Here is a 13,470-nt window from a genome sequence, read left to right as displayed (position 1 = left end):
GCAAACGTAAATCGATCTTCCTAGTTACGATGGGTAAATAAAACCAATAACAATCTCAATAATGCACCCACTACTTAGGGTGGCTAAGCACGCACCAAACTTGTGAGTTGGCTCACTCACTTAACTAACCGAATCCATCGTAACACTTCACGACTCGCAACAAACCCGATGTGACTACAAGCACATCACCCGAGACAACTATCACTTAGGAACCAATAAAGATTCCTCATTTATCCCGAATCCACCCCAACCATGCCACGTTTCCTCCGTTCGGTACTCGTCATGTCATGCTTGATGTCAAGATACACTTTCGTAATAATGGTGAGCGGTCACTATTACAAATGCGTACCTTACCATTTCCACATGGTCACGCAAAGTACTTTACCCGGACTGACGAAACATTCACACAAAATAACACGCGATAACTCCTAGTACCCGAATGACCAAAGTCCTTACCGTGAACTTGATCACTCAAAACCGCCAAACATACGAATCTCCCCAATAGATTCATCCCTAGGATACCTCACAAAAGATACCTGTATATATACACCTATATACAACATAATAATAAATATACACAAGTACACCGCAATAACACGTCATCCTACAGCCTAGGTGACTATCACTAAAACAACGTCCCCGTTCGCCTACTTACCTTAGGCACTAGCAATCTAAGGCACTAATTTACACGCGAAATAAGGCCCCACATCATCACACTTTGGACAAAAACAAGTCCTAGTTAGTCACCTACTCTAAGGCACTAACAAATCTCAATCCGACCCGTACTCCTACAAGTCTCGCAAATAACGCACCACTGTCAATAAGTCTAAGACTAGGCACCTATTCCAAGGTCACCTAATTCCCTTAGACTATGCTCTGATACCACTTGTAATAACCCAACATTGATTTACCAAAAACACGACACAAAAAAAAATTTCTGTGACTGCCCATCTGGACGGCGTCCAGAAATCGGGACGACGTCCAGCCTTTACAACTGGGACGGCGTCCAAGGATTTGGGACGGCGTCCCAATGAACTAAAAAGTACTGATCAGTTTTTGTTTACACGCGAGCGAAAAACTCGCTCCCCGACACTTTTCAACGAAACCATTTTCATAATATGACATATTAAGTAAAACTAAGATATTGCCACCATAAAAACAAGTTTTACAACCCCGGGCTCACAATGACCCGTTTTACAAATAAAGTAGCAGTTTCGACCCATTTATCTCTTTAGACGGATTAGAACTCTACAACCCAACCCGATACCAAGAGCATAATCCCGGGGACTACCAAAACCCCCATCCGCGTCCAATTATCCGAAAGCTACCCCATCAAGCCCAACCGCTCCTGCACGTCTAGTCTAACAACTAGCTAGCATCAATAACACAATACCTGTAAAAAGGTAAACAACGAGAGGGGTAAGCCGAGGCTTAGTGAATGCAATAATTATACACATACATATATAATATACCTACTTGCAAACAATTACTCACATACCGCATACATGCTAGCAACACAATTAGCTTATCATCACAATTACAAGCTATAACCTCCAATAATCAAGCTAGCATAACAAAAGCATATATAATATGAACAAATATAATATGCTTACGCTACAACACAAATAACCATGGTTAACCAATAGTACAAGGGAACGGCGCTCGCGAAAACGCCATCGATGTTCATAACATCCGTTAGGGCACTTAACACCTCGCACCACTAACCCCTAGGGTGGCACCTTAACACCTCGGCACATCACCCCGAGTGGCATCTTAACACCTCGATGCAACACTCATTATTTTACGGAGTGGTGTCTTAACACCTCGACACTACACTCCTAGGTGGCATCTTAACACCTCGATGCTACACCCGAGTGGCATCTTAACACCTCGATGCTACACTCTTCACGTGAAACATGGTGTCTTAGCACCTCGACACTACATATTTCACGCTACAACAAATAGATACATTATATACCTACACATATAATTATTCCACTCACCTCGAATTGCCCGCACAAGTCATAAACGTAAATCGCCTCCAAAAGCAACCGAGCAAACCTTTTACCTATAATACGCATATAGATATACAAACAATCAACATACATTCTCTACGAGAGAATTCGACTTCAACACCCTTAACCAAGGGTTTACACCTATCACCACAAACCGCTCATTTAGACACATAAAGTGAACTTCACCAATTACCACTACGGGTGGTAATTCTGACCCATCCAACAAGTACAATTTAACCAAAATTGCTTATCATCCAATTAATCCAAAATTAAAGTCATTACCAAATTTGACCCATCTAAGTCAACCCATTTTGACATAAGTCCCAAAAACATCTTTAATCACTAACGGCTAGTGACTAACTTTCCCAAATACCATTTAACACTTGAATCAAACATTTATATACTTGGTTCATCAAATCTTGACCCATAACTTAGTTTGACACCGAATCAAGCTCACTTGACCCAAAATACCCATTCAACCCATTTTGACCTAGATTAGGGTTTACACCCAAAAATCAAGTCAATACAAGTGTTCTAAGTTTTAACTAACACATGCAAGGTCCAAACTAACAATTCCATCAATTGAAACCCTAAGTCACCAATTCGGGTTTACATACATGAATCTTCCCCAAAAACCCCCAAACTTCACAATAAATGGGTTATAACTCTAACTAGCACAAACTTTAACTCAAACAATAATCTTAACAAAGAAATTCGGATTTAGAGCTTACCAACACTACCACCACGTAGCCGTGAACGAGGTGAACAACTTTAACTCTTGAGACCCGACCCGAATCACACTTCTTCTTCTCCAAATCCTCAACTCTCTCTCGCTAGAACCTCTCTCTCTCACTAGGATTTGATGAGAGTGTTTGAGAAGGTGAAATGGGAGAGTGGATCAGTTTTAATGGCTCAAAACCGACCCTCAAGTGAAAAGACTCAAATACCCTCTTTTAAAACCTTTAAAATACAGCTGCTGGCCTTTCAGGCACTTTGGACGGCGTCCAAAATGGCTGGACGGCGTCCCAAAGTCTGGACGGAGTCCCAATGAACCGAGCCTGAAACTGAACTTGTTTTGGTCGTAACTTTCAAACCGTAGCTCCATTTTTGATGAACCAAATATCGTTGGAAACGTAATGAGATTTACTATCCAATGGTAAGGTTTTAGAACATCAACTCTAATTTTATTTGGGATCCAAATATACGCTTACATGCCTCGTATTTCGAATGACGCTCGAAATAACGTGTAACTGAAAAACGGGTGTTACATTATGTACTTATTAGTATTATTGGAATCATTATTAACATATGTATTATCATTATTATCATTATCATTTTTATTATTAGTATTATTGTTATTAATAAAGTTATTATTAGTAGGACTATTATAAGTAAATCATTAATATCAAGACTATCATTTTTAACAAATAAATATTTTGTACATAAAACATACTTATTACATATATTATAATTACATTAATATTTCACATAACTATATATATCAAATCTATTAACATTATACTTACATATAACAAAACAATTGATTTTTAGATATAACACTAGACATATATGTACATATATAGATATTCTAAAATGAATAAGATAATAATTATCTTAAAGTAATATATATAATATATAAGTTAAGATATAAAAAAAATATAAATGAAGTATATGTTTTTAATAAAATTTGGTATACAATTTATATAAACTATAAACACATAAATAATATATACTTAATAAAGGAAATTATGTGATTTCCATTATACGTTTTAATAGATATACAATTGATATAGGTTCGTGAATCCGAGGCCAACCCTGCTTTGTTCAGTTTCGTCGTGTGAATATTTTTACTACAAAATATCGTATCGTGAGTTCATTTGATTCCCTTTTACTCTTTACATTTTTGGGACTGAGAATACATGCGCTGCTTTTACAACTGCTTTTTTAAATGCTTTTGAAATATATTTGAACTGCGAATACATGAAATGCTTTTATAAATGTTTGACGAGATAGACACAAGCAAAACATTCCTCGAATGAATTATTATGCAGACAGAAGTTCTGTGGATTATTATTGAATTATGTGGACGTGATAATTGCCACCAATTGATGAATATATTTTCCCCTGATTATTATTGCTTGGTAACCTAAGAATTAGTAAACGGGTATGGCCCTAATTCACGCGAATTCTAAAGGTAGCTACCGGGTTTAACACCCCCACCCAGAATGTTCACTAGACGGAAGAGCTAGTGGGCGTGGTGTTTAGTACTTCGAAGTTTATATATTATACAGACGAGAAGTTCTGTTTTGGGGATATTATTATGCGCATTATATGTTAAGGTCGGTTACCAAGCCAAGCTATGAAAGCAAAGTGAATGTTATGTATCGAGAGAATGATTTTTATACACAGGTTGTGTGTATTAGTTTTTGTGCACGAGATTTGTGTACGATTATTAAAAATCGCGAGGCAACCTACGGGGGAGAAAAGGATACGAACCTACTCTACTAAGCATTATGAAAAATGGTTCGTACACGAGATAGGTGCACTATATTTAAAATCTTGTGGTCTATCAAAATGATGAATTTTAATGTTTACGATAAACCTATGAACTCACCAACCTTTTGGTTGACACTTGAAAGCATGTTTATTCTCAGGTATGAAATAAATCTTTCGCTGTGCATTTGCTCATTTTAGAGATATTACTTGGAGTCATCCATGACATTTTTCAAAAGACGTTGCATTCGAGTCGCCGAGTTCAATCAAGGATATTATTAAGTCATTTATAGTTGGATGTATTATGAAATGGTATGCATGCCGTCAACTTTCGATGTGATGAAAGTTTGTCTTTTAAAAACGAATGCAATGTTTGTAAAATGTATCATTTAGAGGTCAAATACCTCGCAATGAAATCAACTATTGTGAATCGTTTATAATGTATATGAACGGGTCCTTTCAAGTTTAGTTTGAGATTTAGTCAATACCGGACCAAACCGGACCGTGAACAATAGGGATGGCAATGGCCACCCGATCCAGCGGATATCTATCCGATCCACCCGCTTCATGGTGGATATGGATGAACCTAAATGGATATGGATATGGATATGGATGATCCTAAATGGATATGGATATGGACATGGATGAAAAGTTTCATCCATGGATATATCCATTAACACCCGAAATACATATATAAATACATAAATATGAATATATGCTTATATATTTCCTATTAAAATGCATTTACTGTTATATTTACATTTTGTTTTCAACCATATAATGAAATAAGTATAATATATTACAATAAAATACATATATCTAACGAGATAAACGAACAAATTACAGATTTAGTTTTTCATAATCTATGTTTAATAGTATATACTCAACGAATGTGTTTTTATCTTTGACAAAGATTACACACTCTTGTGAATATATTATGATTATGTCATGTTATATATATTTTTGTTATACTACGTTGTTGTTTTCATCGCATATTAGAAAATATTATAAAATCTTTATAATATTCAGTGGATATTCATTAACCCGCTTCATTCAGTGGATATGGATATGGATGGATGAAAAACAATTAAATGGATATGGATATGGATGAACACAAACTAAATGGATATGAATATAGATACGGCATCACCCGATTCATATCCGATCCATTGTCATCCCTATGAACAACCCTAGATTAAACCGTATACATGATATGTCGATACAAAAATATTAAACGGAGAAAAAAGTATCCGTTTGAGTAATTCTAAGTTGAACCATGTAGACATGCAATTAGGTATTATCAAAATGCAATCATCATCACATGTCAATCTCAATATACAAGATAAAAAAAATATATGTATGCACATGTCAAAATAAGTTGCCCACAAGAAAACTGGAAAAGGACACCCCCATGCCCAACCCGTAGCCCAATAGCCGAATGCCAAATATAAACATCAAAAGGCCCATCAGTTATTTCTTGCCAAAGAGTGGTAGGGACCGCTACTCTCTTTGTTCTCCGTATTCCATTAGTATTATTGATTATTGATACGAGTGTAATCAAATGTCAATTTCAAAACTTTCAATAAGAATAAAAATAAGATACAGTCATAATATTTAATATCTTCCAACATAATTAATTCATTTTTGTTCATGTTGTATTTATTTTTATTTTTTATTTTTGGCAAAAAGTTATTTTATTAACATAAACCAACATACACAACATGGATCATCATCCAATCCAAAATACAGAAAAACATACAAAGGCAAAAAAAGCCTAAAACCCTATCATCAAAATAGCAAAAACACTATCAATGCTACTCTCCACTCCACTGCACCTTCCAAACTCGTTCAACTTTAATAACAGCAGCAGACCTTTTGACTTTCAAAGTCAGAAGTTTCATGTTGTATTTTTGAGATAAACAACAGTATTCTTTAGTTAACATTTTTCTAAACACATCTGTTACTACAAAAATCTGAAGAGGAACAATGCACCCCGTCGAAAACATATGGGACAAGAATCCAAAATTCCAAAATACCAAGTATAACACTAACAGAAAAGTGTAGTACTAATTTGGAGGGATATTTATGTTAGAAGAAATAGTAACAGCTTCAACAAGTACATTACTGTTGGATGTAATTCTGTATGTAACATCCAAGCCTTCTAAATTCAGGTGATATATAACATCACGACATACGTCACCAGAAACATGTTCATCGTTGGTCTCATCAGCTGATTCCTCGTTTTGAGTTCTTTGTGATACTGATCGTATGTCCCATTTAAGCACCTGTTTGATCAACTTTTGAAATTCTTCTGGGGACGTATATAGCGACTTCCTTTTATCCTGTAACATCAACGCAAACCAATGTATCTATTAAAAGCAGTGTTGTAAAAAAAAGAGGCCGAAACAGCCGTCGCAACGAACGTCGCAACAGATTTACTTGTGTAGTATCGCAACGGACCTAAAAACGGGTAAAAACGGTCAACAATTAAAACAGTCAACAACAGTAAAAAACGGAAAAAAACAGTCGAGAAGGGGTCGAGACGGATTTTGACCAAAGTTGACTTTTAATATATATTTTAAAAATATACATTATTTCAAATTAAAGGTAGATATTTCAATTTAAACATAGATATTTGCCTTTAATTTTACATATTTTTGTTTGAAATGTTTATATAAAACGTGAACGTCGGTCAACATTCATCTTGACCCCGTTTTAACCGTTGCGACGTTATTATTAGTTAAGGTTGTTAAAAAATTAAAAGAAATTTAAAAGAAATATATCAATTAAAAGAAATGTATCAACTAAAAAGAAAATTAAATCAATGCGAGACAAAATATATCAATTAAAAGAAATTTAAAACTCATACCATCGCTGACCAACAATTAGTTAAGGTTGTTAAAAAATTGTCAGAGAAATCAACCGAAGCCACAGCCAACAAATCGTCCATCTGTTCAAAATTGTCAAAATTGGCAAAGGTAAAGACTATATTCAGTAAAGTCAAACAAGAAGATGTAACTTAAAAAAGGCTCTTGATATATTAATAACTCACGACTAAAATTTAATTGTGTATACATGATCTCTAAGCCAAGATTATCACGTACAAAAACATGTTTAACGTTATATATACGAGAATACCTTAACCCAATGGGGTACAACAGCTTCTTCGATGCTGTCACAGTAAGGCAGATAAGGCTTGACATCCAAAACAGGCTATTCACAATTCAATAACGATTAGTTTAGTACAACATTGAAGATTTCATACATTGATATAGTATCGGAGCAACAAATGACTTACAGTGCCATCGACCAAATCAACACCAGAAAGTAGGACAATGTTTCCTTCAACTGACTCCACCTAAAAATGGCAATGATATTATTTTCACGTAAAAGATAATCAATAGTTTATTTATACGATTCAAAATAATATTTCCATGGTTCCTACGTTAACCACATAGTTTGTCAGATCACTAAAATACCTTTCAACAAATAACAAGTAAAGAACACTCGCACATTAAGGAAGAAAAACAACAATACTATTATTATGAAGCTTAGGGTGACGTTTGATAAAACTAAATGATTAAGCATTCTACAACATCTACTGTTTAGTGGGTTGATTATTAGAAAGATTGCAGCTAGTGTGCTAGACTAATATAATAGAAAGAAAAGGATGATTCATAATGATTAAGCGCCGCATGTTTTATAATCTGAATGATTCAAAGGTTCGTAATGAACTTGGTTCTGAATGACCATAAGCTGTTTGATAATAATTCTCAATGAACAATATGAAAGAGGTAAATTACATTATTAAAGCCTTGTGCGAATAAAAAGTTCAATAACATGTTTGATAAGTGTCCAGGATATGATTTAAGATGGTTAAGACTTAAGAGTGTGTTTCAACTCTGAATGGTTCAACATCGAATGTTGAACCATTCATCATCATATGTCATTAAGAGGTCATAAACAAACGCGTTGAATGCTGAATCAGTGCTGCACCATTCAATATGAGGTAAACAAACACACCCTTAGATATATAAGGAATTGTTATGAAGCTGAGATAAGATGATTTAACTTACTTTAGCAACTGTAAGACCAATTGGGCAGGGGCGATGTGGTGATCTTGTAGCAAAGAGACCCATCTTTTCACCTTTAAGTCTTGGTACTCTTACCTACGCAGGTGATCTATAAACTTAGAATTTATAGTAATAACAAATTATCAAGAAGAAAAAAAAAAGAAACAAACACACACACACCTTAGCCTTCAATTTGGACCTAGATGGATGTTTCCACAACTTGTCAAGATCTGTATTGAGATGAAAAACATAAATGATCCAGCAATGTGAATACGCTTCAAGACCCTCTAGTGAAGCTGGTGGGACCCGAGCTGTATCAAACATCAAACGTGCCCTTGCAAGTGGCACAACCAAAGGTTGCCTTGGTGTCCCATTCCTGAGTAATTACAATTACATGAGTTAAATACACTCAATTCATATGCAAGTATGTGCACAAACACTTCTATTCGAAAGTCTGGAATATAAAGAAAGCGGACCTGCCCATTTACCTACAATACGGAGAGAAATAGAAGAAGAGGTTTTAACAATATGATAGTTACCTCGTAGAAAAACAAGACCGGATGATGGCAATAGGCGCCATAGGATAATACATTTCCAACGTGTCAGTTTTAGGCTGCACCATTGCTTCTCTTAAATCCTACGTACATGATTAGCTGCAACAATTATCTATCAAACCAAAAAAGTTACAACTAAATGTTGGTATACGAAACATCATTTCCTCCACATTATCATTTTGTATCTCTCTACAGCAAAATAAATGTCTGTAACCTTGTTTCAATAAGCCTATAATCTAATTATCTAAAGCTTATAAGCTATGACATAATATACTTGAATAATCTCATAAGCTTCAAAATAAGCCTGTAAAACAACAACCCCCCAAATATGGTCCACCATAAAATAAACTTGTTTTGGCATGATAATTAGAGCACACATGAATTAGTATTGATTCAAGTCAAAGCAACTTTATTGTGAATTGTAAATTTTATCAGATTGAAAGTATATAATTACAAAAATACAGTAAATAAGTGAAATTGCAATTACCTGTTGAGCCCTAATTCGACCTTGTCTCTCAGCAGCACATTTTTTATTTGATTCTTTTAGTGATTTCTCAAGTTCCTTTATTTTCTTATTATCATTCAAATCTCTAGTTTTGCTCCATATATAAAATGCAGCTGATGCAGTAACGGTACCAAAGGTCAATGTAATAGATAGTAAAGTCAACCATTTCGAGGTTTCAATTGACTTCGCCATCAACACCCAAACCAACTGCAGAACTCGATTAGCGCTCAATTCATTAGAGCTGAGCGAACTAGTACCGTACTACCATTTTACCAGAGAGTAAGTTACAAAACTAATCCCTATACTATATATTTGTACTGCCAGTGTCTCTTGATTTTTGATATAACATGTTTAGTTTTCATTTTTGTAATTTTTTTTTTTTTTAACAGTTTGAGATCACCCGGGGTATTCCCCTTAAAGGCACGTGTCATTAGCTAAGCCCTCACTTAGGATGAGTAGTGCAGGCCGGGAAATGGACTGTAATCGCTGCCGAGAATAAACATGTTGTGCCGGATGGCAGGAATCCGTTTTTTTTATTAGTTGTCCGATTCAAACATACCTTTACTTAACTTATGAGATTAGTTCTAGCCTGGATTCTGACTGAGAGGTGTGAGAGAAAGACAAGATCCGCTCCCTCTTTTTTGTCACACGCGGTGGCGGGTTCCCAGAGAAGTTTCTCCGTCCTTGTTCACCCATACAGAGCTGGAAATCCGATTTACTCTACACCGACCGGGATGCTTGCACCGTCTATCAACAAGACAAGGAGGACCAACCGGAAAGGAAAAAAGACGAAAGCCCCGAAAAGAAGGACAAGACTATGCGATCATCTCCCTCAGTTGCATAACCCGCCCCTAACTGCTGCCCAGGAGATTACTCTGACCAATCTGAGGGCATGTCCGGTAAAACACCCCCTCCCCACTGCCCCGACAACGCAATGTGTGAAAGGCGACATTGGGTGGATTTCAAGGTCAGGGGATAACCTTCTGTGTAATGTTGTAGTCCCCGGGAACCGAACTCGTGACTTATTAACAAAGAGTGTCAGACCACTACCACTTGAGCTACAACACAAGGTTTATCATTTTCCTAATTATTTTATATTATATATATGACAAAATTGTCCAAATCGTCCATGTGTTTATGGTTTTTTGTTCAAATCGTCCATGTGTTAACAAAACTGCATAAATCATCCTTAAATGCCAAATAACGTCCCAAATTAGTCACTGCCTTAACTTTTGTTAAACTCTCAATTAGTCAAAAAGTTAAGGCAGTGACTAATTTGGGACGTTATTTGGCATTTAAGGATGATTTATGGAGTTTTGTTAACACATGGACGATTTGGACAAAAAAACATAAACACATGGACGATTTGGGCAATTTTGTCTCTTTCTATATATACACACACACATACACACACACACACACACACATATATATATATATAGTGTCTGAAAATTTCTACTCCATGTGGAAATGTCTCTCGGTTACGGCTATGGATCGACAGAAATCGGACCATTGCCCTATTTGTCTCAAAGATGATGAAAAAATTTTTGGTCTGAAACCTATCAGAGTTTTTGATGAATGGCTTGATATGGACGGTGCAAATCAAATAATTCGTGCGGGATGGAATGATGGTATTGCGGCAGGTAACAGAAAGGACTGTTCACTTAGAAACAAACTGAAGAAAATAAAATTTGCCTTAAAAGATAAAACTGTTCAAAACTTTGGGAACCTTGAGCATGAAATCAACTTCTTTAAAGAGCTAGCTCTTAGCCTAGAGTTAAAGGCAGAATGTCAAACTCTTAGCGAAAATGAATTGGAACAATGGAAGAAAGCAAGAAAAGATTGGTTAGATCGTGAAGACTTAAAGTCTAATATGATTAGACAAAAAGCTCGGATTCGTTGGAATCTAGATGGGGACGAAAACACAAAATTCTTTCATTCGTTGCTAAGAAGAAATTACAACCAAAATAACATTCGGGGTCTTGTTATTGATGGGATTTGGAATGAAAACCCGGATGATATCAAAGAAGCGGCTTTCAATCACTTCAAAAGAATCTTTGAAGAACATACTACTTTGAGACCTAGTCTTGAAGAACTTTCATACCCGGTTTTAACTCACGATGAAGCTTCTAACCTGGAAACACCTTTTACCGAAGATGAAATTTTCGACGCCATTAAAAATTGTGGTAGTTCGAAAGCGCCGGGTCCCGATGGTTTTAAACTTTCTTTTTTCAAAAAATATTTTGAAGTAATCAAAGGTGATGTCATTGAAGCTATTGGTTGGTTTTGGAATAAAGGTGAATTTTCGAAAGGATGTAATGCGTCATTTGTTACCTTGGTTCCTAAAAAAACGGATCCGATTGGACTTGGCGATTACCGCCCAATAAGTCTTATCGGAAGTTATTATAAGATCGTATCAAAGATTCTTTCCAATAGACTTAGAAAAGTTATTCCCAAATTAATTGGATTCGAACAAAGTGCCTTCCTTAAGGATAGGTACATTCTTGATGGAGTTTTAATCGCAAACGAAACAGTGGAATTTTTGAAGGAAAAACGACATAAAAGTCTTATATTTAAGGTTGATTTCGAGAAGGCTTTTGATAGCTTAAACTGGGAATTCTTAATGGAAGTAATGTGTAGTATGGGATTTGGTATTAAATGGAGGTCATGGATTCTAGCATGTCTCAAATCGGCTACAATTTCTATTCTTATTAATGGATCACCAACTAAGGAATTTTTGTTAGGAAGAGGTGTTCGTCAAGGAGACCCATTGTAGCATTTTCTCTTTATTATGGCGGCCAAAGGTTTAAACATCCTTACAAAATCCGCTCTTGATTGGGGTCTCTTCAAGGGAGTGGAAGTTGGTAATGATAAAATCCTAATTTCTCATCTCCAATATGCCGATGACACGATTTTTTTCGGGGAATGGTCGAAATCAAATGCTCGTAACTTGGTAAATATTCTTAAATGCTTTGAGTTATCTTCGGGTTTAAAAGTCAACTTTCATAAAAGTTACACCTATGGAGTCGGTGTTACTCAAGATGAGGTCACTGGGTTAGCTCACCGTGTTGGATGCCAAGCCGGGAAATTTCCATTTATTTATCTCGGGTTACCTATTGGTGCTAAAATGAAAAAACTGAATTATTGGTCCACGGTAATTGAGAAGTTCAAAAAAAGACTATCAGATTGGAAAAAGCGATCGTTGTCATATGGGGGAAGATTAGTCCTCATTAGATCGGTTCTAAATAGCCTTCCTTTGTACTATTTCTCCCTTTTTCGTGCCCCGCCATGCGTACTTAAACTTCTAGAGAGTGTGAGACGTTCTTTTTTTTTTTGGGAGGTGGGGATGTTTCGGGTTCCAAAATTTCGTGGGTAAAATGGGATGATACAATTCGAAATTATGGGGAGGGAGGGTTAAACTTGGGATCTCTAAAAAGTAAAAATCTTGCCCTTTTGGGTAAATGGTGGTTATAACAACCCTCACTTTTTGACTTCTGAAATTACTGAAATGACCCTAGGGTTTACTGTCTGACTATACGTATTAATTATTTAAGGGTTGTTATATACACAATCAATTTAACGTTGACCAAATAATAAATTTTTATTCGACACTCACTTATATATATATATATATATATATATATATATATATATATATATATATATATATATATATATATATATGCATTTCAGTAATATTATTTATAACTATTAATCTATAAGTAATAAATAAAAAGTGACATTTATATAAATAATAAAACAATTGGGAACTAAATAAAAATAAATACAAGTCATGAATTAGTAAAAAGAAAATAATACTTATCATGTAG

At 35.4% G+C, this 13,470-nt stretch overlaps 1 protein-coding gene across 1 annotated transcript; it reads right to left on the bottom strand.

The window, feature by feature from the left end:
• Positions 1–6,542: 6,542 nt before the first annotated feature.
• LOC139885186 (uncharacterized) lies at positions 6,543–9,717 on the bottom strand. Its single transcript, XM_071869129.1, has 8 exons — positions 9,623–9,717; positions 9,121–9,218; positions 8,762–8,957; positions 8,585–8,677; positions 7,807–7,866; positions 7,647–7,721; positions 7,378–7,458; positions 6,543–6,850 (listed from the first exon to the last, which is right to left on the bottom strand). Exons 2-8 carry the CDS (start codon positions 9,201–9,203, stop codon positions 6,575–6,577), a joined length of 864 nt encoding a protein of 287 aa, XP_071725230.1. The 5' UTR covers positions 9,204–9,218; positions 9,623–9,717; the 3' UTR covers positions 6,543–6,574.
• Positions 9,718–13,470: the final 3,753 nt, after the last annotated feature.

Source organism: Rutidosis leptorrhynchoides, chromosome 1 (assembly GCF_046630445.1).
Source record: "Rutidosis leptorrhynchoides isolate AG116_Rl617_1_P2 chromosome 1, CSIRO_AGI_Rlap_v1, whole genome shotgun sequence".
NCBI lineage: Eukaryota > Viridiplantae > Streptophyta > Magnoliopsida > Asterales > Asteraceae > Rutidosis > Rutidosis leptorrhynchoides.
This window is presented reverse-complemented; position numbering and strand designations above follow the sequence as displayed.